We start from the raw sequence: 26694 nt of genomic DNA, 5'->3' as shown, positions 1-26694 counted from the left end.
TAGAAAGCTGAAAGAACGGAGCTGGTTGGGGAATTGAGGTCGGGATTAGAAAAAGAGCATCAATCCGTGTCATAGAAATGGCACTATCAGAAACATAGTCCCATGGAAATGAGAAGAAAGTCGGCTCGAATGGGAGTGGTAAGCAGCGGGACCAAGAAAGCCCACAGTTCCAGCGAAGCACGACTCTCCCACTCCATACCAAGAAACCAAGAGACGCGCAAGACCACCAGAAGTTCCTCAGAGAAGGACTAGCGAGCAATTGCCTTGGCCGATGTGTACCAACAGATGTCGGCATAGCTGACATATCTTCCGAGGGTGAGCTAAACATATCCATGACAGTGGGTCCGCGTTCCAAGGAACGAATGTCAACACGAATCTGGATGTGCCAGGGTTTGTGCAGGGTTCCAGGCCAAGTTTGTCCAATCCCTCTCACTGACCCTAATTCCCTGGGAGCGGAAAGAGGATGGCCCCAATTTGACATCCTCAAGGTTCGCTAGGTTCAGGCCTTCGTCGGCGTTACAGCCGTTTGCATTAGTCTTTGCGCGAGCGATGTCGCAAGAATCCAATTGATGGCGTGTCGGAAAACTCCGTGGGGTTCCCACCTGCCAGGTTCCAACCAGGTTCTTCCTCGAATACATGGCCAATTTTACGAATTGTTGGTGTGAAAGGGACATTTCGCTGTTTCATACCATTGGAAGCACAAGCAGAGATGGTAAGGGTACGAGGATGAGGCAAACATCTCATACCGAAGCCTGAACGACGGTCAAAACGGAGCGTCGAGCACGACTTGGGCTGCCATATGGAGTTTTCCGACACGCCATCAATTGGATTCTGTGACATCGCTCGCGCAAAGACTAATGCAAACGGCTGTAAGGCGGCAGAGTCTGGCCTAGGGTCGTGGAGGCGTGTGGGGAGGAGAATCATAAATGAGTCCTGAAAGGTGAGACGATTGCAGTTCCATTCTGGCCTGGCAATGCTTCCTCCATCTAGGGGGAACTGAGCCGCGGGCTCAGGACGTTCACGAAGAGCGTAGGTGGATAAGCGGGATTGTCGAGGCCGAGTGCTTGCAACGGGAGTGAAGCCGATGCCTCAGGCCGATTCTTCTCCACTGAAATGAGAGTTGAAAGATCCGGGGTGAAAATCGAACCTTGGACCACGAGGACGTCGTTCGTCGAAATAGAACAACAGGACGATGTGGAATACTGCACTGAGCCACCGGAGTAGTATGATGTTTGGCGATTCCGTGTACATCTGTCATTAGCACAGTTTAAATAATAGGCTGACAGAGTCATACCTAATCTGCCTATGTTTTCCGGGACTGTTCGAGGGCCTCGCCCTTGAATCTTGCTTGAATTGACTCAAAGCTCTAAGGAGGCACAAGCAAGAAACAAGAGACAGGTGGCAAGGAAAGCTGTGCCGAAAACAAGGAGGAAATTTAACACTGCGTATATTTACGACTCACCACCAAGCGCCCAGCATCATACGATGGCCGTGACTCTGGCCCATGACAATCATAAACCGAATATCATCCAATGGCAGCCCTTTTATCTCGAACCAGGCGCCAGCTCCATCGCATACAGTGGTGTTTATCTATGAAAACCTGCGAGAACGGTCATTGCAGTGGATTCTGAATAGGCTAATGGCACATACTGACCGATTCACTTGGGCGGTGGGTGCTCGTGTACAAGGGAAGGTGTCGTGGGGAACAGGGTTTAGGCTTTTATCACCCATATTTATATTTGGGCGTCCTTTGGGCGCTGGGTGTCGGCCAAAATGGGAGACATTGGGCGAACATCGACTGCGCCCGTGGCAATTAGGAGTAAATATTTCTTTATTCAGAAGGTCATGTGAGCAAAGTCTTTCCCGGTTCACCGGCTTTTTCATTCGGAACCAGCGCCCATGGGGCTGTCTTTCCTTTTAACCATCATGCTCTTTGCACTTTGCTCTGACTTGCCCGCACAACTGTTTGCCAACGCTGGCCAACTGACACCACCGACAAACGCTCAGTCTTAGACTAGGACTCGCTCGCCACTGGGACCGTGTTAACCGACTCGAATGTGAGCTCGAACCTCAGTTGGACCTGATTTGGTTCACGCACTCAGTTTCGAGGCGCTTCGAAATCTATGTGCTTTCAGGCCGTATCTCTCTGGATAGTCCATAGTGCTCACCGGAATGTGACATGGCCAGCACCCTGTATTGCTGGGGTACTATGGGCAGCTCCTTGTCAACGCCAGTGTTTTTCCTGCCAATCGCGCGCGGCTCTAGCACGTCGTGTAATAGGAAGGTGAGTTGAAATGGTATCCTATTGGTATCAGGGTGCTACTATGCTAATTAAATACATGTGGTTGCAGTTTTTAGTACAGATGTTGCATGTAAACAAGATGAAGGGGTAAGTAAATTACATCGCCATGTCATATCATAGTCAAACTGATCATGGAAAAGAAGCGTCATGCAGTAGAAGGTCGAAAGTTTTTAGATGAGCAATAATGAGATGCTTTGCTCTTGAATGATCTCTCGCAAATCAGGCGTTCCACCACCAACATCGCGTCGTTGCCACAGAGTCTCCATCAGCAGTCTCGTCTGCAGCAGATTTCCGTAAGTCTCGTTCAAGCCCTGCAGCCGGCCCTTCAAATAATCCCTTTTCGTAGAGTCATTGGTCATGCAGCCCGCCAGACAGATCGGATACACGAGAGCGCGATCCAGGTTCGACGAAGGTAGGAGACCGAGTTGTCTCACTATCTCGTCGACCGATCCTGCGATTTCAGGAACCCCTGGCAAATCTATTGATTAGTCTAGCATCATTGACGAGGGAAGGGATTTTGGCTCACCAGGGCTGGAGTTGCTGAGAATGGTGTGCAAATAGAGGAGGGAAGCTTCCTGGAAAAGTGACACGCATGCCGCTTGATGAGCCTGCGAAGGTGTATCGCCTTCATGAAGCTGCTCGACGGGGCCGAAGTTACGAGACATCTCGGCATGTATTGACTGATACCGTCGAATGTTCTCTTCGATTTTCTTGCCCCGGGTGACAAGCTCTGGGTAGCTCAACGTCCCGTTGCGAATCTGCATCGACTTCCAGTTTGCAAGCTGGGAGATCTCTGCAATGGCGAGGAGGGTATCCTCAGAGCAGCCGGTGAGTGATGCCATGTCCAATAATTGGGGGCAGCCTTGCTGAGGGTCCAACAGCGATTTCCAGAGGTTGAGGAACTTGGGGACTCTGTTCAGCGACAAGCTAGAGAAGATGTCGAGCCACTATCAAATTCATCAGCCTTCACCCCAGGGGTTGAGCAAGACTACGAACCATGATCATCCTGACCAAGAGTTGGGATGGTCCGGTCAATGATTGGTAGATGGCTTTGCTGTTAGGACCTGCGACGGAGAGGTTGGACTGCAACAGCCACGAGCAAAGGATATCGAAGGGCTCTTGCCAATCCGCGCTGCCACCAGATAAGTGCGAATAGCTGATCAGGTGGAGTGCAGCGATGGCGTCGCTCTCCCCCCAGCCGTTGCCGTTGTCGCGGTTAGACTTCAGCTTAAACAAGGCCTCCTGGTACAGATAGTTGGCTGTCGAGGCCTGGTTGCTTTGTGGGGCTTCCAAGCCCTGCGAGATCCGCATTTGCGTTTGGTGCAGATCTGCAAGAGCGTAGATGGCATATGCAGGAGCACCTCGGGTATCCTGGTATACAACCTGGGCGTAGGGTAAGTGAAACATTTTCATTTGTTCCAACAACGACACTTACGTTATATGTCATCCCAGAGACCTGGTTGCCAGCGAAGGTGAACTGAATCTTGGACACTACGTTGAAGTAGTGCATCATCAGGTCGTTATACATGGGGCTCGAGCTGTGCGACATCCCATAGGACTGCAGGGACGATTGCTCGGGGTATGACATGACATCGGAGGGGAACAACGAGAAGGAGGGGTCAAGGAGGGGGTCAACCATGTAGGGAGAAGAACCAGACGACATGGAGGCGGGTGAGTAAGGGTATACAAGTGATGGGTCAAATGCATTCAAGTTAATATCGTTGTAGGCATTTCCCAATTGATCAAAACCGTTAGAAGATGCTGGCACGCGATGAGTAAGTATCACACAGCCCTGATGGAAGTTCAATATGTGCGCACCATTGGACATGCCGGCCATCAGTCCACTCTCGTTTTGGGGAAAGGGGACATCAGGGAATTGGTTGAAGCCTGGAAAGTCGAGATTGCTAATATTGACGGGAGGTGGTGTGGGTGGTGTGGGTGGTACGGAAACGGGCTCAGATGTGCGTGATGAGGCGGAGGATCTCGTTGAAGAGGTAGAATGGCGGGGGTGGGATCGTTGGTTGGGCGACTGCATGGGGTTGTGCCGTGGTTGACCTCGGATGAGGCCAGCTCGCGATAGCTGGGCCTTGATACTGGCCTTATACGCATCGACGTTCTTCTTGTCCTGTGAAAAATGAGGTGAGGTGAGCCCGTATGTCACGTTAGAAGCCACAGTGGTACTCACGCGCATCCAGTCGGGCCGCTTTGCGCCCCAACCCAGACATTTAATCGTCAGCCGTCGACACGTTTTGCAGGAGTCGCCTTCTCGCTGTTCATCGCATTTCTGAAAGGAGGGCGGTCAGAATGTGGTCTGGAGGACGTGATGTGTTCACCAACCTTCCGTCGAACGCGGCACGTCCTAGGATTGATGGCGCGTTATCAAGCTAGAACCGAGCAAGCAACAATGGTGGGACCTACCAGCATCCACCTTTGCCAGCGTTCTGAGCTCGAGGGAGGTTTACGGTTGTGCGCGCGGGGGTGCTGTGAGCACTCTGGTCGGTGTCTTCTCCTGATGGGAGGAAGTCAAGGGGAAGGGTATGCGTTTCTGGAGACACATTTGCCGATGAAGAGGGTGACTGACTGTCGTCAGGTGAAGGGTAGGAATGGTACGCCATATTAGAGGCTGATGAGGGCCGACGAAATATTGGGCCGTGTAGGTGACCAGAGGTGATCAGGCAAAGGACACTTTAAAAGAAATTGGGAACGTCGATTTGGTCGGAGCAAGCGTGCGGTCGAGTTATTGAGTGATTAGGAAAAGGGTCCGATGACAGGAAAATCGGGCAAATCTCAACAACAGACCGACTTGGAAGGAGCTGGAGCGGAGAACTAAAACGGGGCAGAGAAAACAGACAGCTTTGATGGGAGTGTTTCCAAGGAAGTCAGAAAAAGATAGGCAAAACGGCAACACACGCAACATGGGTTGACCTGAGTGGGATGGCATCTCCGGTAGCTGATCGGCAGATTTGTCTGGACAGCTCGGTCAATAACGCCTTTCTGAATTCGTGCTGTGCTACTTACGCTAATTCCTCGCTCATCGGAGTTCGCAAAGCGATAGGCACGGTCGAAATTCCCCTCCGGCGAGGGACCACATCCCGCATGACCACTTGACTCGTTGCAATGTTCCTCGTTAGTCGCGTATGTCTTTCTTTGCTGTAGACGGGGTGGCTCGCACTGACGCGACTACAGGGTTCGAAGGTACGCCGTCGCTTACCTAAATTCACGACCCTCTCGCATTGCCTTTGGCTGGGAGGAACCAGCCTTCTGTTTCCATTCCGCCTTTTGTTCCCATATGCAGGATGACACTGCATCTTTGATGGTGTTCTGGGGCCGATTATGTGTTTTGGGGGGGTCACTGTTGACTTGGTGCCTAAGATCGACACAAAAAGAAAGATTAAAACAGGCAAGTCAGTGAGTTATTCTTAGAGGTGCCTCTCAAGCGGAAAGTTGACCCCATTCAGTTTGCCAATTCAGTGCTAATCGCACCCAACCGCCTCAAATCTTTTTCGGCATGTTTGATCTCTCTGCACCTTCCTTCTTGATTGTGTCGACAAGGAGAAGTGGCTACCAGACGAGTTTCAACAGCGGTGGTCGTCCTCCGCATTAAAGACGACAAAAGTCCTCCGAGTCCGACGATGAAGGTGTACCCCTGTGGGTTTGGCCAGGGTTTGGCAGAAAGCTTCTTTTCGAAGTCATATTTGGACTGGAGCACATAGTGGCAATGTGGTCATCGCACATAGGCGTATCTGATGACCAGATGCTGTTGAACGGTTGACACAGCCAGTGGACGAAGCCAATCTGAGGTTCTACAACGGTCCGCCGTGGGGCAGTCTCCCAATTCGCGTCCGCCTCCCCAGAATTCGAAGATAACGGGGTTGTGGATCACCAGAGCTCAGAGGTCTATGATGTGATGTCGGCACCTAGAAGCAGGCCCCAGGGATCATGGCAGTGCGATGCACCCCATTGGATTTGCGCATATGTTAGCATTTGGACACGAGGCGTGCTTATCGCGTAACGATGAAACAATGCATTGTTGCGTGTTTCTGGTCGAATATTCTCCGAATTGCATTGTCTTCGTCAATGCGGTGGTGGACACTGTAGCAAAGGTGTGCACTCGTAGGCACTGCGTAGATACATCCTCGAGGCCTAGTAATGAATCACACTGACTCGCTAACGTCTCGAGGGTGACGTTGTTATTTGCTGTCAAATAAGCAGAAGTCCTCCCTTCGACCCCACGAGCCCCCCCATTCCACGAGACGCGTAAATGTGACAATTCGAATTGAATTCGCCAAGGACAAGGGTGTACTTGTCCTTGTATTTCTGTGTGTACGTACCTTAATACATTAGACTTCTGACCGTGGCTTCATCCTATTCTCCCCCACTTGCATGTTCTTCTCGATTTCATGCCTAAAGTCCGACGTACCCTTATCCGGAACTTTTCCATTGAGATTGGTGAATTTTGAAACACTCTGAGAGATTGCACCCCACAGTCATGAATGCGAGTCCAGGCAATTATTATGGAGTCATCATCGAGGCTTTTGACGTGGACCTCGGGTTGGAGCATATTTCCCCTCTCGTCCTCAATCCGCTGGCCTCCGGACATTTCTCATCAATCGAACTGAGACGCCAGAGCAGTCGGCGGGAGGCGCGGGAGCACAGTTGGCAAAAGTGGGAATGTGGTGACATTTTTGGTGTTTGAACGATACGGTACATGCGGACAGATTAACCAAGTAGAAAGGAAAATGGAGAAATTGGAGAGCAGAGAAGTACTAAAGAAAGTTGAAAAGATGCTGATTTATTGGAAACATAAGTGGTGGAACCAAGCCAGGGATAGCGAGGAGAACCGATAACTGTATTGGGAAGCGGTTAGACCTAGGCCTCAAATGCTCCCGTCGGTTGGTCGTTTCACCTTGATCAATCTACGATGATGGCCATAGAATTAACCTATGGTGTGGAAGATGGAAGGCAACATATGACTCGCGGTTTAGCAAGTTCGGATGCGCCACAAAATTAAGAGTATATGGTAAAGAAGTAAAGAAAGAAAGAAAGAAACGATAAAACCACAAAGTCGGAGAAACTTTGAAAACCGGAAACCGTTACAACTGAATTGCGCAGCACCCAAAGCCGAGGAGGAGGATTCGTCAATCAGGGATTGGTGAACTTGTGATGGGATATGTGCAGTTGATGAATATGTTGATTATGATGCGATGGCGATGATAGGATGGTTCGAGTAGGAAATGGTGGTTTGGGCTGTCAGTGAGGAGCCGTGTCGCGAAAGACTGTGTGATCACTGAAACACGAGATAACGAAAGCGTCGGCGGCCATTGGGTAACGATGAGCAAGGATGCAGAGCGAACTTCCTGCGATCCACCGTACTGATTTTCAGACAAGGAGGATTTGATACTCCTTGAGGACCCTCCGCCACGGAACAGGCTTTGCGGGATCAGCATCCGACTCTTTCCAAACGTGCTCTAGCATCTTTCGAATCGACCCACAATTCCCCACTCCTTCCCCTACGCCACCATGCAGGCCCCTCGATTCTCTTTCTATGTGTTCCAGCAGGTGCTCTCGGTGTTGGCGATTGTGGGTGAGGGCACCAACCAAGTAAATACCGAACACTGTGCTTCGGATTACTGACCTCGAAACCTTGAACTGGTCCAGTGTTGGTGTCTTGAACAAGTTATGGAACACCGCCATGCACTCGTCCACGAGATCTTGGATCTGTCGAACTTGTGGGTGGTCATTGTTCACCACAGCCGAGAGGAAGAGCCGCGTAGAGCATCGGAAGATCTCCGAGGCCAGGAATCGGAGTTGTTCCATGTCGTTGTCGTCCTCACCCGACGCAGGCATCGGCTCGTATGATTTTTGATAGAGTACGTTCTCGATCTCTTGTGCCCGAATGACGAGGTCGCTGACGCTCAGTCGGCACCTGACATCCTCTGTATACTTCCAGTGAGCGAGGGTCGAAGTTTCCGCCAACGCCCACACTACCCGGTTCTCGCAACCCATGGGCGACATCATCGAACACTGAGGGTCAGTATCGAATTGGGAGTTGTAGACGCCATGGTGAACAGGACCGAACATGGTTCGGATCTCCTGGATGAACGTAGGTGGCTCTTGAGTGGTGATGGAAGCGAGGACGTCAAACCAGATGGCTGTCTTGACGATGAATGCATCTTTGGCAGTGGCGAAGAGGAGAGCGTCTTTGGGACTCGTGTATTGCGGGTTGTGGAGGACCTTCTTCACGTATCTAGTGGCGAGCTTGAGGAAGTCGCGCCAGGCACCTTGCCCTCCGTCGAAAAGGAACATGGAGACTCCATGTAGTGCCGCGATGGCATCGTCAGGGTCGTCGAATCTTCCTTTCTCTAGCTCTTGTAACAACACGGCGAGGTTCGAATGCATCTCCGAGTCGGTGAGCACAGGTTGGGTTGGATGTTGCTGTCTTCTCCAGTACACCTTGTTCAACAATGTCAATGCCGCCTTCGAGTTGGGATGCGACCGATACGAATCCCAAATCATCTGCGGTAGTGTCTTGCGGTCTCCCAACAGATACTGAATCTCAGCGATCATTTGGACGTAGTTCTCGATTGAAGTTTCGACGAGGTCACTTGGTAGCCAGTTGGTGGGCATCGTGAACAACATTGTAGATGGGTCCTTGGTGGCGTGGCCGTCTGTCGAACTTGATGCGAAGCCGCTGATTGAGAGACCGTTCAAGTTGTCCATGATGTCGATTGGCACTTCGGTATACCACCTCGAGAACGTACTTCGGATTGCAGGGGAGAGGCGGGCTGGGAAAACAAATAAATCAAGTGTTAAAATACAGGTCATTACAGCGTTCAATAGTGGTACAGATTCTCACATGAGTCAACTAAGCTACCAGAGGAATTAGGGAGTGTGTAGGCGTGATGAGGTGAAACCTCGTCGTAACTGGCATTCGAGAAGGGCGAGTCGGAGCGATGGAGAGAATGGAGGCCTGAGGGAAGGAATAGAAGTGTGAGTGGCATGCCACTGTACGAAAATAGGGGAAGGCGTACCAGAGCCGTATCCAGGATTGAACCAGGCTGAGTCCTCACGTTGATCACGAATGGAAGAGGTGACGAGGCGATGCCGGTCATCGTCGGAGGAAAGGGAGAGGGTCCTTGAAGGTGGGCTCTCCGAGGAGGAGCTGTGGTAGTGGGACTGGCTTGGGTCTCCCGAGAGCTGCAAGATCATGTGTCCCTGCTCAGCAGTGCGAGAGCCAGTGCCTGAGTGGCCCTTGATGAGGCCCTGTGACGCGAGGAAAGCCTTGATCTTGTCGCGGAGGAGGACGACATTCTTGTTTTCCTAGAGTTGACCATGAGCAAGCGCTGTACCCACAGGCGTCAAAAAAGCTTACCCTCAGCCACTCGGGCCGTTTGGCGCCAAAGCCCAAGCATTCGAGACGCAGACGCTCACAGGTCCTGCACGTGTCTCGCTCTGTGCGCTCCTCGTCGCATTTCTGAAAAAAAGGCGCCACTAATGAGTCAAACAGCTCCAGGCGCTCGTCGAGAAACGTGGGCGCTCTCACCTTTCGTCGGATTCTGCACGTATAGCAACCGGTCTTTGCACGGACGGCCCCCTTGTTCTTTGCAGAGGCCGCGGCCTTCTTTGCCTGGGAAGCCTTTGGACTGGCTGGCATGCTGGGCGGCTAGTGCCAGTGGTGGGCGTTGTCGTCGATGGAGTTTTGTTGAAGAATACAGTGGGCGTTGAGACTATGGATACAGACGATGAAGAGAGAGAGGATAGAGAAAATAATAGAATCAAGAGAGTTGCAGTGGTGTGGGGAGGTCAGGCTAAAGACACACCCTCCATCTCCATCGCAGATTTAAAGGGAACAACCAATGCAAAGGGAGACGCCTGTGCAACCTGCTATCACGCTCTCTTAATTTCCTCTCACGTATTACGTAAATAATTGGGGTGTTCGGGGTCCCACAGGTCACGTGCTTACCGCGTTTCTCGAATCAAGCGCCCTTCAACCTCCCTGCCCTCTGGCTCCAAAGCTTATTCGACAGCGTGCCATATATGTCGTTTCCGCGTTCACAATTCCCTTAAAGCTTGACCTCTCCCGCTTCATGTTCTCTATACCAAACGGTATGCTGCCTTGCCCCACACCCAAAAAAAGTACAAAGCCCCAGCAAACGCTAATTATAGCGCCGTCACCTTCTCGATTCGTAACACGGTCGGAAATCGATGGACTCGAAACCTGTGGACAGATTGCCTGGATTCACTTCAGCGTGCTGTAACTATTCAATTCCGTTTCGCGAACATTAGGCTGGCACAATGTCTGGAGCTGTTCAATTATTCCGGCACCAGATCGCGGGGTATCACCTTCTCATTTAACGGTCACCTTCCAGTGGCATTACATAAAAAGAAAACATGCCTCCTATCATTGTTTTAGACATTCCGAGGTCAACACATTGAGCGTTGTAGGTCCAACACTCCCAAACAGGACATTTTTCAGCTTGAAGGGCATTGCAATTGTTCGCGGGAAGCCTCTGGCAACCATCGACAAAACGTCAGGTTAGAACCTGCACAGGTTGACCCAAGAAAGAACAAAGACATCCCGTCGCCAGGTGGCCGGTCACTCACAGCCGCCTTGAAGTGAGCACAGGCCGCAACACGAATCGATTTCGAAAACATTAAAACCACTTGCTACGTAGGATAGGCCAATTCCAGTTACAAAACCAATAAAGCTCAAACGAATAGACAGTATGATACGAAAAAAAAAGGAATCGGCAAGTACGGGTACGTTTCAGATATCATGGCAAGACATGCATGTGTGGTAAAAGGATGAGGTAAAACGCCATTCGATAAAATAAGAGAAAACGAACGAAAGGAAGATTCACTAACATTGTCCGAGCGCACGCGAAATCCGTCCATATCAGCGGGTGACCATCAAGATTCAACTTCTCGATACCTCAACTCCCTCAGCAACCGACGTTGACCCTCCTCCACCCCCTAGGCTAGTAGTACCAAAACTCATTCGACGGCTTTTGCTTTTCGCAGGCGGTATGGGACTCGACAGCCCATGCGTCGCAGTTCCACTCCCACCGCTCCCTTCATGTTGGTGGTGTCCCGAGCTTATCGCCAACTTGCTCAACTCCCCGGGGACTACGCCAGAATCTGATCGGCGAGCAATCAATGCTCTGATTGCCCCTAACCACTTGATCTCGTCCTCCTCACTGGGAGCACAAAGCAAAAGCGTACGTTTGGTGGTGACGATCTTGAAGGTGTGGGATCCGGACGCCTCGTCCACTTCAGGAACAGCCGAGGAACTCGGTGGTGAAGACGTGGTCGCCGAATGTGCATGGGGATGCCGGTTCGCCGGCAATTCATATTCTAACGCATCCAGGATTTCGCTGAACGGGAAGGTTCTGTGCGGTTTGGGATCCTGTTTCCGACAAGGAGATCAACCATCTGTTACAACAAGTATCATGAAACTAGTAATCATTACTTACCATGTGACTTCCTGAATACACCAGCTTCTCGCCGGTAAGGACAAACCAGCGCTTACGCCAGTTGCGGCGTTTGGACCCGCACTTCATGAGATAACCAGAAACAATCACTTTCGACGGGTTTGCAGTAGTCGAAGTCGAAGGTTTCGATGGAGTTAAAAAGTTGATGGCAGTAGGTGAAGGAGCAGAACCAGAGTGATAACCGCGTTGACCGGTGGTTGTTCCCCCAGCCCCACCATCTTCAGAATCGGAGGAGGTGATAGGGTGTAAATGACCGGGGGACGAGGATATGGTGAGCACCTTTCCTCCAGTTCCAGCCCCTCCTCCGTGGGCCTGTGACGAACGAGCGATAGGTATGGGAGTAGAAGCAGAGTTTTGAGTCGAGGTTGCCATCAGTGTTTGTCGAGCACCTTCGATCGCTGCGACCCATGACCGGACATCTTCTGGACTGTCGGCTTGGAAATAGAAGGTTCGGTTGGGGGAAATAAGGCTGAACGCATTATCGTGGCGCTTCAGGTTGACAGGTGTGCATGAATGAATGTCGGAAAGGTCCAACAACTTGAGGGTTTGATATTCCGCGTTGCTCTTGTAATACGCGAGATGCGCTGGCCGGAGGACGAACCACCGCTTTTTCCACGTCTACGAGGAGGGGCGACGGCGTAAGGCTATCATTACAGATGGTCAATGTCAGACTCGTTCTCACCTTACGTCGTTCGCCCTTCTTCCAAAGGTACCCGGACTTGAGGACACTCTCGTCGATGGAATTTCGTGGTCGTCTTAGATCTGGAGTCCTCCATCCACCCTCGACTGCATCTTCCTCGTCCGTATCCTCGCCACTGGCTGATCTCCTTTCCGCAATTGACGACAAAGGTGGTTGTTGAGAGGGGTTGCCAAGATGAGGGAATCCACCATGAGCCAGAGTACCGCTTAGGATGTCTGGCGTCTGGATTGAATCCGAGTCTGATTCCGTTCCCGATACATGGCCTAGCGCAGGCTGACAGGGAACCGGTAAGTACAGCACACCATAAACAAGAAACACCCGAAAAGGTTCAAGTATATCCTAGGTTGGGTCTGCGTTGCCGAAAAAAGGGAACCAAGAACTTACTTTAGGTCTCGAAACTGAATGGACTGATAACTTTCGTTGGATCTCTTGAGGTGATGGGGGAACCGCAGCTGGAGACATTTTTGGGCGTTGGCAGCAGCCACAGCTGTATAAGCCGCTAGAAATACTTTCGTCGTCGTGGCCGTCGGAGAGTTGGAATTGTCGATGGCAATGGAGGGGTGCCAAGTGATCGGTACTGCGTGACCACTGACTGCTCTGGTGGCCGCTCGTGGGATCTCTCACGTGCCTTTATGTAACGCGTCCTCAACACAGCCATCCTCAAGCTTCAAGCGCAAGCTGGAACTGTCTTCGAGGCGATGGTACTGGAATAACGGTGGGTAGGCTGAAAAGTAAAGCAAGAGAGAGGGAGGGATTTACCCCTTTGGTCCAGAGGGGCTCGTTGGCCACTCCGCCTACCGAGTTGCTGGTACCTTCCAAATGTGACACCCACTGGACTTCCTCTGCCCAAGTCAACTTGAGCTCACAAATGCTATGCCACTGTACCGAGCGGGAAGAGTGCCGACAGTGTGTTCCAACCCCGTCATTGTTCATTAAAGAGAGGCTAAAGCTGCATTAACGTCAGGTTCCAGGATAGGTTATTATGTCCAACGGATCGCCTCATAACACTGGTTCGACTTCCCGCACTTCACTTTTCACATTATTTCAATCAAAATTACCAGAAGGGTCCTTACATACAACAACTCGGGACCTCAAGGACTGTCTGCCCGTCAACCTGCCTGTCGTGTTGGTCTTTCGAGGTTCCCAAAATGAAGAATCCCTTCTCCATGCTCACAGATCTTAACCGCTGGTTATGCCGAGCTATAAGCGCCGATGAGCACCCTCAATTTCCCTGAGGAACGTCCTGTCTGGACCCCTGGAGGCTGGAAATGAGTCCGTCGGATCCGACCGACGCGTAAGTACTTTGAAATCAGACTGCCAAATCAGGCCAAATTCATGAGATCAAGAAGAATCACGAGCTTTTCGCGATCGCAGCCGCGATAAACCCAAACCAGCTGCCTCTGGCTCTCTCTTCTTCACTGGACTTCACCTTCAGTTCTCCTCGCCATCGTCTTTTCCAACATGTCTGAGGCAAAGTTCAACAAGGCCGTTGAGATCGTCAGGAGCTTGCCTAAGGATGGGCCTATCCAACCCTCCCAGGATGATCAGCTATTCGTGAGTCTTTGGGATGGAGATCTGATTCAATTTCGGAGAACTGACAAAGAGATCTACAGTTCTACAAGTACTTCAAGCAAGGTACATACCCTCTGTCCGCGAGTACGACGGAGAACGGATGCTTATGTTACTTCGTGTGTTTAGGCACCATTGGTGATAACACCACCACCAGGCCTGGCATGTTCGATTTCACTGGAAAAGCCAAGTGGTCAGTTAGCCTTCAATAAGCCCCTCTGTCTCCTTATAGTTGACCCCGATCCTTTCTGCTTCCAGGGATGCCTGGGAGTCTGTCAAGGGAACCTCCAAGGAGGATTCCTGGAAGGCTTACGTTGAGAAGCTCCTCGAGGTGTGTCTCAGGCCCGTCCCAATTATCTTGACCCATCAAATCTAAACCGTCTTTAGATTCTCAACAAAGTCGGTGACGAAGATTCTAAGAAATACGTCGCTGAGATTGAGGCTGCCGCCTAAATCAGTCGAAGTACCCCAGGAACGCCAGATCGATAACAGTCACACTACAATTGTAGGGAAGGAAGATAATTTAAGAATGCCAATGTATAACAGGAATCACAAATGCGTTTTTCTTTGACATAGGCATCTGCGAGCTCCTAAGTTACAATCCTCGACTATTCCTGCCATGCGGAAACAGAGAGAACCTGCAAAGCCGATCTTCTGGATCATCGGTAAGTACATGATTTACCAAGGGCAGGATTCCACGGGCGCTCCACTTCCGTGTCGTCACAGAGAAGGGCGTCTATACCATGTGGAGACCTCGTTTCCCTCAGTAGTTCTTCCATCGATCACCACGGAGCTGTAGCAAAAGCGCTTGCCGTGGTCCTGTGGTGTCTCCAACAAATTACGTCCTTTTTGCCATCCTTCTAACACCGCCGACAACGCCCCCTGTCTATAGTCTCCGTACTTGCGATACTCGAGGGTTCGGTACATCACGTCCCAGACAGACAAGTGTTAAAATAAAATATCCGTGGCGAATGGGACAAACCGAGGGAATCGGGCTAAGCGCCAACCATCGTTCATCTGATATGACCTCCTTTACTAGCGCCCTTGGTCTAGGCTTGTCAGCTTTTGCAGGGAAACGACATGGGCGCCAAATTGAATCTAATAGTCCTTGGCTATTGAAAGTAGCCATCCCAGACAGTGGCTTTCCGGGCCAAGCATGAATATGTGTGGCTTCCGAAACATGCACCTTTACCACGCCCTCGAATATTGAATTCCGAAAGCTGTTAATGAAGCAGCAAGTTCCGTGTGCTATAGATAAGCCGCGCAATGGACATTAACGTCAAGAGGGGGACGCTCTACACCTGGAACCCAGTGGATATCGCTCAAATGCTGGAACGGGTGTGCACCTCCGACGCAAATGTAGTATTCGCTGACCCCGCTGCCAGTGGAATAGTCAGTCAGCGATGTGTTTGTTCCCGGCATTGACATGTAAGAAGGGTGTATAATAGGCCTAGTAACACTGCGGGGTGGAAGCTGGGTTATTCTGTATCTTCGCCGAGCCCCCTTCTCGCAATCCAGCTAGCATCGGTGAGATAGCCATGTATCCCGAATGGCCGTAAACGGCCGCGCGTAGAAGGTAAGGTACTAGGCTTCCCTTGCTCTACATTGTGACGATTTCACGGTGCCCTAGAGGGTACGAGCATAGCGTAATTCTGGGGCCCTAAATACATCTGTACCCCAGATTTCACTTTTGGCTGTGAAGCGAACCTTGCCTCGTTGCTTAATCGTGAGGCCAACTGCCAGGTCGTACTTCGGGTAAGCATAGTCCTTGCTACTTCTTGAATACGAAAGAGACAGCCACTTCCCTTTACATTGAATTCTCCAGATACGCCACTGATAGGATTCGAAGGAGGATAGAACACATGGCATTAAGACCCGCTGGTTGGCAACCGCCAAGTTTAAATGGCAAGATCTGCGGGAGGCAGTAGGTGTTCTTCTGCGTGCTGCCAAGAAGTCAGGGTGGATTTCAACGAGGAAGTGCCGTGGTTATTCATTTGCAACAAGGCAAAGAAATGGACCCAAATACTTGCGGGAGGAGCACTGGGCTCCCTGGGTATCGGACTGCGAGGGAACACGATCCGAACTTCGAATCACAGGGAGGGGACGCTTTTAATGTACAGCGCTTGCTGAGGATAACGGCGTCTAATCGGTTTTAACCAGAGAAGCGCAGCTGGCCGAGTTGTACAGCAGTCGCGTGTATCATTCGTGCATCTTTTCCACGCATAGCGTCATCGCCCTCGCTTGTCTTACTCGGGATCCTGGAAGCGCTGATACATAGCTAACCTCGCGTTTTTGGGCATTTTGGGCGTCAAGTAACAATGCAAGGACCCCTGACACTTGCCAAGCTGGCCATTTGCTTCCGCTCAACGAAAATCAGAGCGATCAGTGATGCCTGCATTCGATGGTGCGTATTGGCCCCTAAACAACGTTCGAACGGGCGTCTGTAGATCTGGATTGTATCATTTGGGCGGTGCATTCGCCTCGTTTTCGGTCTGACGAGAATAAACGAACTCTAATGTTGCACTGGCCGCTAACTTCAGGTAATTGGATACGAGGTAACGGTCGATCCTGACAGTGATAGAAGCGTGTTGAATCATGCACAGCCGGAACACTGGCTAGTCTTTTGTCTTTCCGTAAGTTTAGCAAATGCAATGGCATTCGAAAGCTTTCGGCGTAATAAGAAACTCAAAGGCCTCTACAATCATTCCATGGTCGCTGAACATCATTGGTGATCAAGTTGAAACGTGACATGCAGTGGTCCTTCGCAGGACCTAGCAGTTTGTTTTACCTTAACTGAACAGCGCGCTGTTGTAGGCCTTGGTGGACAGACTTAACAGGAGCTTTCACGAGGAGGCTTCTCGTTCGTGTTCCCTCATGGCTATGCAATTTAAACGATGCTGGGGCGGAAGACATGATGTCGATTGAATGTTCCTTATCAACTGACATTCGACTTGCTCGAATCCATCAGGGGAAGGGACCTTTAATCATGGAAAGAAGAGTACTGGGCCGAAAGTCCAAGGAAGCGCCATCCGTTTCCCCGTCTCGACTAGCGTAAGCTTCTGGGAACCGCAGCAAACTTCTCGGGACAAATAGCATAAGTCGATCAAAATCTTTTTCACTATTGACTGCCACTTGCCCTGAGCCTGCAGCAAAGTTAGAATTTACTAGGCGGGTTGCCGTCAGACGCAGCAGGCCTTTCATGACCACTGGGTGTCTGAACCGCAGAAAGTATGTGCCCATAACACACTTGCATTGTGAAGGACGGGGCGAAGAATTTCCTTGCAGCAGATGCAAGAGAAGGACATCACCAGAGTGTGCCTAATCGAGGGTAGTCGGTTTTTTCGAAGTCCGCGATGATTTCGATGACGCTTGTCGTCGGCGCCTGTATGAGATTTCGAAGTGTCGAATCATCCCCTTGCTCCGGAAGAATGCTTATCGCCACCTATTGTTCATGACAGGGCCTCGTTGGAGTATCCTCTCAATGTGAAACAGACTGGAAACCGTGGTTGATACATGGGTCAGGAAGTTTATATTCGTATGTGAGTACATTGCAGCTGGGGACCCTTGGCCACTGGTCGCAAGAAAACGCCGCCTGTACCTTTCGAATCAATTTCCATCTCGTCAGTAGTAGTTTTCCGGACGATCTTTGCAAAGGCGCACGGCATGGGGTTAACGGGGAATGTCACCAATTGCAGCGGGATATCGAGGGGACATTAATATCCATCATCCAGCAGCCGTCTTCCAATGCAACAGCGCGGGAGACATATTCCAGTTTGCTCTTTTTGTTCCTGCAGAGTGTCTGGAGGCAGTTCGTCTGCCAGACCAGACCCCACATATAGACTGTTCTTTTCGTTCCTCCAGAGTGTCTGGAGACAGTTCGTCTGATAGTCCCATGCAGTTCGCCGCGCTTTCACAGAGGGTACAGACATTCCAACCCCAAATCCAGGACAGAGGAAATGTCGTGAATACGTTCCGTGTTGGGAGAGCAAAGCGTCGCGAGAATTCGGTGGACTTTCGATGCTCAGGGGGAGGAGCGGTTGAGTTCCAGAGTGCAAAGGATTCGATCGGGAGATGTCGACGCTAATTAGCAGTGGAGACCAAATAAGGGTGCCAGTGATGGTGATGTGTGGCTGTGTGGAGGTAGCACAGGCGCGGGGGGGTCTCCCAGGTTCGACTCCACCAACGACATATACTCCAGCTTCACGACATATTTCACGATAAACGTCACGCCTTTTCATGTAACTCTTATTCTCTAAAGTCTTGCAGCTCAATCTCCAATTCTGTTTTCTCTACACCCTTGTCATGGTATCAAGAATCATACAGCGGCGGTCGGGGATACTATGGTTCCTGAACTTGTTGATTGGCGGAACATGGTGTTATGATCCCACATCCAGGCGAGTTCAAGTCATTTCCCCGTGCAAGACACTGGCTGAGATCTTATCTCTAGATGGGGACAAGCTACAGTCGTTGTCAACGATGCCTTGTTCGTGTTTGGAGGAAAGGTTGACGAATTCAACTCGTTTTCCTACACTTCTGCCCCAAACACCAACGACATTTTATACCTCTCTCTCGCCTCCCCATTCCCAGCAGTCCGGCCGCCTTGGGAACTAGTCAGTAGTTCTTCGAACTCTTCTACATCCCAGGGACCCGCATTAGCTTGGGCATCTCTGTCGGCCCTAAACCGAGACGAAATCCTTCTCGTAGGAGGCCAAACGGACCCCAACTCACCAATTGGGTCCACTGACACAGCCATTATTCTCGATGTCTTCAATCGACTAGGCCCATATTGGCGACTAGAAGACAGCTCAGCCTTGATCAACCAACCGAGACGAAGGATCCGTCATTCCACGGCCACTCTTCCATCCGGACTGGTCTTCGTTTTCGGAGGGGAGCGAGTTGACGGGTCCCGCATGTGTCTTTCGGATAGCTGGGTTCTTGACCCTGAATCTTCTTCGTTCACAGAACTACCCTCCGACAACGGTCCTCCTGCGCTATGTGGACATGCTTCTATACCACTGGCCGACGGTCGTATCCTCGTTCTCGGAGGCTACAGCTCTTCATCAGGGCGGTTACTACAGCTCTCAACGATTTACGTCCTCGACACGACCCAGACACCTTACACTTGGAGCCAGCTTGAAGTTTCGTCGGACTCCGTCCCGGGTCCTCGGCGAGCCTTCGCCACCGCCCTTATAGCCCCTGACAAAATTCTTATCCATGGTGGCGCAGATGCTTCTTTCCAAAACGCCTTGGGCGACGGTTGGATCCTCGATCTTTCGCAAAGTCCTGCGACATGGAATCGAGTCGACGAGCTCTCAGACCTGGGGTCTCGTTTTGACCATTTCGCAGTCGCTCACGGTGAACAAGTCGTGATAGGCTTTGGTGAGTGTACTTCTGCCCATTCCTTGTGACAGCCTTTCTTATTGTCCTAATCGCAGGATATGAATCATCAGGCCCAGCGCCTCCTGCTTTGCAAGTGTTCGATACAGGCAGTCAGCGTTGGGTCCCTTCTTACGCGCCCCCAACATCCCAACCTACGCCCACGCTACCCCCTGCAACTCGACCTTCGGAAAGTTCAACCACCACCACCAAAAAAGGCAAGCCAACGTCAGGAGGTGGGGCAAATCCTTCTCCCCACCCTACAGACAGTGACTCCGACAACCCCGATGGGCAACAGCCGGAAGCGGGCAAGAAGAAGAGCATTGTCATCGCAGTCAGTACCACGGTCGGCGTGATTGCCCTCATCCTCGTCGTGGCCACCGGCTACTATTATCGACGACATAGGCACAGGAGATTCTGGGATGAGCGTCGATTCATACCCTTACCAGGCGGTTTCGGCGACGATGATTCCCAAGTGCACCGAGACATTCCACGCGCGGGTGGTATGGTGGAGGGGAAGGAAGGAAGGCTTCATGGACTTGCGGGTCTGTTCCTAGGGGTTGGGTCACTAAAGTCCCGTAACCCGCGGGAACTTCCTGAGCGGCGAAATATGTTGGACGACGAAGACGCACACGATTTTGGCGCATGGTATGAAACCCGGCGTCGAGACGGGTCACAAGGAAGCTCGTGGTCACTCATGAGCTTCTTGGGTGGTGGCAAACGGAGTCGTGACGCCAGCATCACTGGTCATTCCACGACTAGCTCCACTCCATGGCGAGAGAAAACCGATCCGTTCTCAGACGGAACGCCCATTGCCAACGATGAAGAAACAGGATATGCAGCCGTACGGCCACGTGCGAGACGGGAGGCCAGCCATATCAGCACTCGAAGCGCCCTCAGTTATGCGAGCTACACCGATCCATTCACCGACCCTATCAAGGAGGACCAACATGAGGCTTCAGATACGTCTTATCAAGGGGACAACCCAGTACGCCTTGTTACTCCACGAGCGCCTCCGTTGGCATTGCGGACAAATTTTCCGTTGGAACATGTCGGTCACCCTCTCAGCCCATTGTCAGAGCGAACATCGCGAAGCACTTTGCCGGCACCCGAGAGCGGTGCCTCTTCCAGTGACAATGTCAGCAGATTCTCCGCAACGGGGTCCCTTGCGACATCGAACACATCTCATGTCGAGCCACCACGATCACCAACGCTACTATCCAATTTATTGCCGTCCACGACAGAACGACCAGTCCATCGCAGCGATTCATGGTGGTCCCGTCTCGGGCGTCGCAAGAGTGATGCATCTGGAAGATCAGTGGCTTATCCTTCGCTGCGCGACCCCAATCCTCCTCCAAGGCTAGTGACGATTGACGAAAGCGTCCACTCCCGCTCCCCCGACAAGGATTCACCACAGTCCAAACGCTCTAGTCCAAGTATTCCAACTCCTTCCGGCTCTTCTCAGCAACAGCAGCAGCGGGAGGAGCACAGTCAGCCCTACGCAGGAAGGCACGGTAAATCTATGTCATCCCTCCGCACAGCGGATTCGGAAGCCATCGAGCGCATAGGTGGCACCATGGAAGTAGTCCAGCGAGTTAAGAGCTTCAGGAGCCGTCGTGGACGTGGAAGCACAGAATCGACCGCAGAATCTAGTATTCATACCGACCTCTCTGTGGAACGGGAGCACGAGGAGTTTGCGACGTACGCCTCACCGACGGAGATGGATCCCCACGAATCTATTATCGCGTTTGCCCCGACGACAACTGTAACACCTCCTGTGGCACTCTACACGAACCCTGCCTCTGGGAGTTCAGCAGCTTCTCGCCCACTGCCCGTTTCTCCTAGCGGGGATGTCGCTGCCAAGATCCAGGCATACGAACGACAGCAATCCCAGGGCGCCGATGAGGGGAAACACAGAAAGGGGAAACGGCACATGGTGGACTATGGGCTAGTTCCTCGGAGGAGCCTGTTCGTCGCCAATCCAGATAATAGAGTCAGCCAAAGCTCGATTGAATCGTCATAACGGCAGGAGCGTCCTATACATCACTGGATCCTTTCACAACCATCCCGCTTTCTTGTTGCCACTGACCTTGCGCTTGTCTTGGTCCGTTTTTCTTGCTCGTGGTACTTTTGCCTTTTATCTTTATTCTCTCACTCCAAATGGACTATATGTGCCTGATGTCGTTTTGATGACTTGTTCTCGGGTTCTCATATTTATGTTACGACCCTTCACGACTTACGTGGGCATGCGTTCCGGCCACATTACTATTCCGTTTTCTGTTCACCACAAACTCTTAGTTATGGAAAGGACATTCGAGTACCTGTAAGCTTTGCTGTACAAATATCCGATGGTGTATGTCAAGTCTAGATACTACTGCGAACACGATTCGTATGACTGCAGTTCCATGTGAGGCCTGGGCATAAAGCCGAGACAAAGGGGAGATTAAAAAAAAAAAAAAAGGTCAACCTTAGATTATTATGCACGGAAATCACGGTATGTCTTCTACAATCTCGGTTCCTCGGTCAACAGCTTCTCAATCTCAGAGGCGATAGACGAAGGGGATGTGGTTGAGGCCCAGCGATTCACAACATTTCCCTCCTTGTCGACCAAAAACTTTTCAAAGTTCCACTACCAAACCGCCATTGAGCTTTTAGGAGAAAGAACTGGTAAGGCGGCACAGCACACACCTTGATTCTCGTGAGGCCCAAGAAACCAGCCTTCTTGCTCTTTAGCCATTGATAAACTTCGTTGGTGTTGTCTCCGTTCACCTCGGATTTCTTCATAAGGGGGAAAGTGACGCCATGGTTCACCGTGCAGAATTCTTGAATACCAGCATCGTCCGCAGGTTCTTGCCCACCGAACTAGAGGGGGGAAAGGATGGGAGGCCGATCAGACCCCCTCCCTAACGCGATTGCAAAGGACGAACCTGGTTGCAAGGGAAGCCGAGAATAGTGAATCCTCTATCCTTGTACTTCTCGTACAGTTGTTGCAAACCTGAGGGCAAAAATGTCACTCCAAGCAAAAGAACGCCATTAAAATGAGAACACGCCTTTGTATTGAGGAGTAAATCCACTTTAAAATCGGTCAGTAAATCCTACACATTTTAACTGAAAGGTGGGACTAAACCATTTGGATGCAGTATTCACAATCAACACAACCTTGCCACGAAGTTGTTCAAAGTCGTAGGTTTGTCCATTGGGCAGTTCAGCCTTCAGAGAGTAAAAGCCAGAAGATGATTCAGTAGACATTGTCGATCGTTGGGTTGGTTTGAGACGTGGCGGCGAAGGCGTAAAAAGCTGGCGGCTTATACGACGTGGAGGAACAGTGACAGAAATAATGCGAGAAGATGGTGGCAGCTGGCACAATACAGAGCCCCTTAAAACTCTCATTGCAACGTGATCAGGTACCCTACACTACCAGAACATCCGGGAATTACTTTGCAACAAAAAATTCCAACCGTCATCACCGGCAATACATTCGGTTTCCGTCCGCGCGGATCATGATCTGGGCGTTTATCATGCTCGATCCAGCGCTTCCTCCTCCGCCCCACATCGTCACTTCTGAATAAGCTGGATTGTCCCTTTGCTTACATCGGCGTCTCTACTACGTCATAGAAAGATCAAAAGCTGTGTGTCCTTCCTTTACCAGACGCTTGAACCGTCTCTTGTAAAATCTGTTGCACAGCTTGCCCAATTGCCTTTCGAGATGTCGCAAGACGGTTGCATATCCGTGGGGTTTCTTCCTTAAGATATAGTGGAATGCGTGATTTCCAAGCCTGAGACAGTCTGTAAACTTCAGCTATCGTGATATGAAAGGCGGGGGCATTACCACAACACTGCCAACCTTTTCAAACGCCACCGCTTCTCCCCACCAATGTTCTTCCGTGACGCTTGCGCCATCGCCGAGGCATGCGAGTACTCGATAGTTTCTTGGATAGTTTCTGTCAAAGGAAGTTTATACATGCACTCCTCATTGTGTGTGGACTCTTGCAACTTACTGTATATGAAGGTGGAATTCTGTTTGAGCGAAAGGCCTCCGTCTCGGATATACTCGTGCATCTTCAAAGCTGTCAAGAGGAAGTTCTGATAAAAGTTCAGATACACAGTGTCTTCAGGATTCAGATCCGGAGCTGAATAGATGATATGGTTCCTGGCTTGACCAAATCTACGAAGGCGTTGAGAATGGAGTGTACCTCCTAAACCACGGCCGAACTTACAACAGCATCTTGTGCTTGAACACTGCACCAGATTGTCGACCTCGAACCACGGTGAGGGTATTCTTAATCCCTATTCTTCATTAGCATGATCGACAGGGGTTTGAGATAGGACTCACCCCATCCGGCATAACGGGAATAATCGACCGTCACAGAGAGGTCTCTCATATTGATCAAATAACCGCACCAAGCGAAGTCTGTATGGGATTGGAAAAGCAGTCATGGTCAGGAATAGTGAGGCACGCACTCTTTGACGAGCTGGGGTCAACAACGTTCATAACGTCCGTGCCGTAGTCGAAGTTGGTCAAGGTTTTGTCCTTGGAAATGAAGCACCCGTACTCAGGATGTCCGTTATTCATCATCTCGAGGAAAGCCTTCGCCTTCTTCAAACTCGTCGTGATGAATAAATAGTCGTCTATGAGCCTCATCAGAACCTGGTTACTGCTGTCAGCATGGATGCAGCGGTGAACATCTGAGGACAACATACACTTTCTATGTCTTCCGTAAACCTCATGGTCCGACGCTCGAGGTCTCCATAGAAGAAAGAACAAAGGAGGGCCGACAGTACTGATCCCTGAGGAATACCGACTTTCTGCTTATAATAATGCTTGCCTATCTGAGCAGAATGAGCTCGAGTATGTTCGGAAACGCCAGCTACGAGCGGAAGCCCACCTTGACCGTGTTGTCCGTGATATGTTCCTCGAGAAGCTCGAGGATGTTGTCCTTGGTCTCCTCAGGATACCTCACTTGGTCGACAAAAATGATGTTCCGTAAGGTCCGTGAAAGATCTTGAGCAGTTTTAACAAAGTGCGTGTCGTGTCCTGCATATAATGGGTCATCGGGATATGTAGGGCGCAGAATGACTGGCCAACCCACCACTGGGAAAAGCCCTTCTAACGAACGTTCTCTTAATGCGATTTGCGGAAAAATGGAGTTGGCCATGGCGTTGGGTGACATAAGTGTCCTATTGAAACGTGAGCAATATCCTAGAAAATGACTGTAGCGGATCAGCCCTGCCTTCGAAATCAGCTCTCGAAGAATCTCCAACAGCTTTGTTTGTTCGATACTATCGAAGCATGCCTGTACATCCACCTTCACGAAGTACAGCTTCGGCCTGTGAAGCATTGTATGAGTGTTGCAAAGAATCGGAAGAGCAGATTTACTGACAGAGAACCATTCTCTGACTTCGACACTCGCTTCTTGAACGCCGATAACTTGGCATAGACCTCGTCAGAGCCAAACACCGAGGCACCTAGCCGTTCTGTCCATATATTCTGGGAGCAGTCAGAGTCAGCATTCCCCTGATGAGAAGGCAGTAGGTGTCCACCTTTTCATATGACAGAATATTGAAGGCAGTCTGCAGCACTTGGTTGATTGACCGATCGGCAGTATAGTTACCCTTCGGAGCCCGCTCCTTAGGCACACAATGTCTTGTACCGACAAGCAAGCCACTTACGGTGGTAATCGGTTTCTTCTTGCGCAGATTTACAATGGGTCGCACACCGGTTTCTTTGGGAAGCAGACGAACGAATGAGAAACCCAGGGACCGTTGCCTCAATATCTCCTTCGCGTGTTTCTGTTACAATAATCAGTGCCAAATTCGACTCAAGATGCGAAGAAGCCGTACATCAGGAATTCTTTCGAACATTCCGTGGATCAATCGGTCCAGCAGCGGCTCGCATAATATCTTCCAGTCGTCCTGCCTGAAGTACAAGATCTGGTTCCTGAAGGCAGAGGATTCCGTTATGTAGAAGGTGGTCTGGCAAACGCGTTATCTTTCGGCGACGGAATGACATGAGCACTTGGGGCTTACTTTCAACAGCGGCGTCACAAAACCGTCCAAGTACCAAAACAAAAACTCTTCAAGGAGTTCTCTCCGCTTCAGGGAATCGGACACAGAAACCCTCTTCTGTGCTTGTGCCTTTTCTCCGGGAGGCGCCAACCATTCACAAGCGGTTGTGCTGAAGTTTTGCAAAGCGAAGTGCAAAGAGAATGTTTCATAGCGTCTGCATGTTATAAACCGCTTCACAACTGAGGGACATAATGAGGAATTAATCAGAGGAGCAAGAACTGGGGGACAACCTTTCATGACTCGTTTGAAGTTTGCCCTGTCGCCCCAGAACGACATCGGGATGACGGCTGTGGTGACCAGCGCAACGTATCTAAACACTTCAGTATGAGTACAAGCAAACTCGATGAATCGAGGCTTGTTTCGCGTGTGCGCGCTAGCCTGAGTTCCTCCGATGGGCCGAATAGACTGTCCACTCGAATCCAAAGATACGTCACTCAAGCGCAAAGAGGGTTGGGTCGCGAGTTGCATAGATGACTCAGAGACCAATTCCTAACGGAGAGGTGAGAGCGGAAAACCAAAACATTTTACGTTCTTACCAGTATTATGCTACTGTGGACGATATCCCCGTCGCCTTCCGTTGGAATCTGCCGTCATGTGTCAGTCAAATCATACGCCAGGGCTGACCACAGACCTTCGACGGGCAGGCCAAGTCTCTCAGTGCCTTATAGCTACACTTTTCGTGGCGCCATAGTATTTGATCAACCATAGCCATGGTCCCTTTAAGCCGCTTTGGCGTTTTGCAAGAACCAAGAATCTAAATTCCCGGCACGGTTACTGGCTATACTGCGGCGAGCAAACTAAGACTTGCCTCAATTTCTGATTCCCTGTCGAGATAATCGGGATAGGGAAACGCGTCCTTTTTGCCTGAAAATGATTGAAACGGCGTCTGGAGGCCATATTGACCGGGAAAGATGTACTTGCTCAAATGGCGAACATTCTCGGCCTGCTTTCGGTGATCAGGTTCTTGGTAAGGGGTGTGGGGGTCCCTCCTTTCTCGACTGTATGAAGGATGGATCCTGTTGAGCACATCTGCCGAAAACAATCCTGATCAGGCCTTGAAGAAAGGTTGTTGGAATCAGGCTCACGGTTGACGGGAAGTCCAACTACAAAATGGTTGGTCCGAGGGATAAAGCAAGGGCGAGCATAAAATAGCCTCGCTCTGGCAAACATAATGTCGGCTGGCGTAGATC

At 50.8% G+C, this 26694-nt stretch overlaps 8 protein-coding genes across 8 annotated transcripts; 2 read left to right on the top strand and 6 right to left on the bottom strand.

Annotated features, from left to right (window-relative positions):
• Positions 1-59: 59 nt before the first annotated feature.
• On the bottom strand, positions 60-674 carry CC1G_07061 (hypothetical protein; the record flags this gene model as incomplete). Its single annotated transcript, XM_001836362.2, has 2 exons — positions 60-83; positions 438-674. The coding sequence occupies 2 exons, from the start codon at positions 672-674 to the stop codon at positions 60-62; spliced, it is 261 nt and encodes an 86-aa protein (XP_001836414.2).
• Positions 675-2472: 1798 nt separating this feature from the next.
• On the bottom strand, positions 2473-4941 carry CC1G_07060 (hypothetical protein; the record flags this gene model as incomplete). The annotated part of the gene is made up of 8 exons (XM_001836361.2): positions 4721-4941; positions 4640-4661; positions 4488-4586; positions 4121-4427; positions 3738-4063; positions 3299-3685; positions 2829-3249; positions 2473-2780 (listed from the first exon to the last, which is right to left on the bottom strand). Exons 1-8 carry the CDS (start codon positions 4915-4917, stop codon positions 2473-2475), a joined length of 2067 nt encoding a protein of 688 aa, XP_001836413.2. The 5' UTR covers positions 4918-4941.
• A 1561-nt stretch (positions 4942-6502) lies between these two features.
• On the bottom strand, positions 6503-6902 carry CC1G_14429 (hypothetical protein; the record flags this gene model as incomplete). Its single annotated transcript, XM_002911386.1, has 2 exons — positions 6503-6619; positions 6723-6902. 2 exons carry the CDS (start codon positions 6900-6902, stop codon positions 6503-6505), a joined length of 297 nt encoding a protein of 98 aa, XP_002911432.1.
• Positions 6903-7530: 628 nt separating this feature from the next.
• CC1G_07059 (hypothetical protein) lies at positions 7531-9956 on the bottom strand (the record flags this gene model as incomplete). Its single annotated transcript, XM_001836360.2, has 5 exons — positions 7531-9087; positions 9159-9272; positions 9334-9622; positions 9675-9776; positions 9846-9956. 5 exons carry the CDS (start codon positions 9954-9956, stop codon positions 7682-7684), a joined length of 2022 nt encoding a protein of 673 aa, XP_001836412.2. The 3' UTR covers positions 7531-7681.
• Positions 9957-11219: 1263 nt separating this feature from the next.
• On the bottom strand, positions 11220-12955 carry CC1G_07058 (PH domain-containing protein; the record flags this gene model as incomplete). Its single annotated transcript, XM_001836359.1, has 4 exons — positions 11220-11708; positions 11776-12411; positions 12476-12766; positions 12878-12955. 4 exons carry the CDS (start codon positions 12953-12955, stop codon positions 11220-11222), a joined length of 1494 nt encoding a protein of 497 aa, XP_001836411.1.
• A 224-nt stretch (positions 12956-13179) lies between these two features.
• CC1G_07057 (hypothetical protein) lies at positions 13180-14635 on the top strand. The gene is made up of 8 exons (XM_001836358.2): positions 13180-13208; positions 13266-13399; positions 13458-13503; positions 13555-14047; positions 14107-14128; positions 14192-14255; positions 14321-14393; positions 14450-14635. The coding sequence occupies exons 4-8, from the start codon at positions 13955-13957 to the stop codon at positions 14513-14515; spliced, it is 318 nt and encodes a 105-aa protein (XP_001836410.1). The 5' UTR covers positions 13180-13208; positions 13266-13399; positions 13458-13503; positions 13555-13954; the 3' UTR covers positions 14516-14635.
• A 5413-nt stretch (positions 14636-20048) lies between these two features.
• CC1G_07056 (hypothetical protein) lies at positions 20049-21461 on the top strand (the record flags this gene model as incomplete). The annotated part of the gene is made up of 1 exon (XM_001836357.2): positions 20049-21461. The coding sequence occupies one exon, from the start codon at positions 20049-20051 to the stop codon at positions 21459-21461; it is 1413 nt and encodes a 470-aa protein (XP_001836409.2).
• Positions 21462-21941: 480 nt separating this feature from the next.
• Positions 21942-22687, bottom strand: CC1G_07055 (glutathione peroxidase; the record flags this gene model as incomplete). Its single annotated transcript, XM_001836356.2, has 3 exons — positions 21942-22067; positions 22127-22300; positions 22586-22687. 3 exons carry the CDS (start codon positions 22685-22687, stop codon positions 21942-21944), a joined length of 402 nt encoding a protein of 133 aa, XP_001836408.2.
• Between the last annotated feature and the right edge of the window lie 4007 nt (positions 22688-26694).

Source organism: Coprinopsis cinerea (assembly GCF_000182895.1).
Source record: "Coprinopsis cinerea okayama7#130 chromosome 4 map unlocalized cont3.4, whole genome shotgun sequence".
Lineage (NCBI taxonomy): Eukaryota > Fungi > Basidiomycota > Agaricomycetes > Agaricales > Psathyrellaceae > Coprinopsis > Coprinopsis cinerea.
This window is presented reverse-complemented; position numbering and strand designations above follow the sequence as displayed.

What these genes read in the sequence shown, in the direction of transcription:
- CC1G_07057 (XM_001836358.2), top strand. Translation starts at nt 13,955, where the DNA reads ATGTCTGAGGCAAAGTTCAACAAGGCCGTTGAGATCGTCAGGAGCTTG. An exon ending in CTACAAGTACTTCAAGCAAG is followed by an intron (nt 14,129 to 14,191) that starts GTACATACCCTC and finishes TCGTGTGTTTAG; the next exon opens with GCACCATTGGTGATAACACC. An exon ending in TTCACTGGAAAAGCCAAGTG is followed by an intron (nt 14,256 to 14,320) that starts GTCAGTTAGCCT and finishes TTCTGCTTCCAG; the next exon opens with GGATGCCTGGGAGTCTGTCA.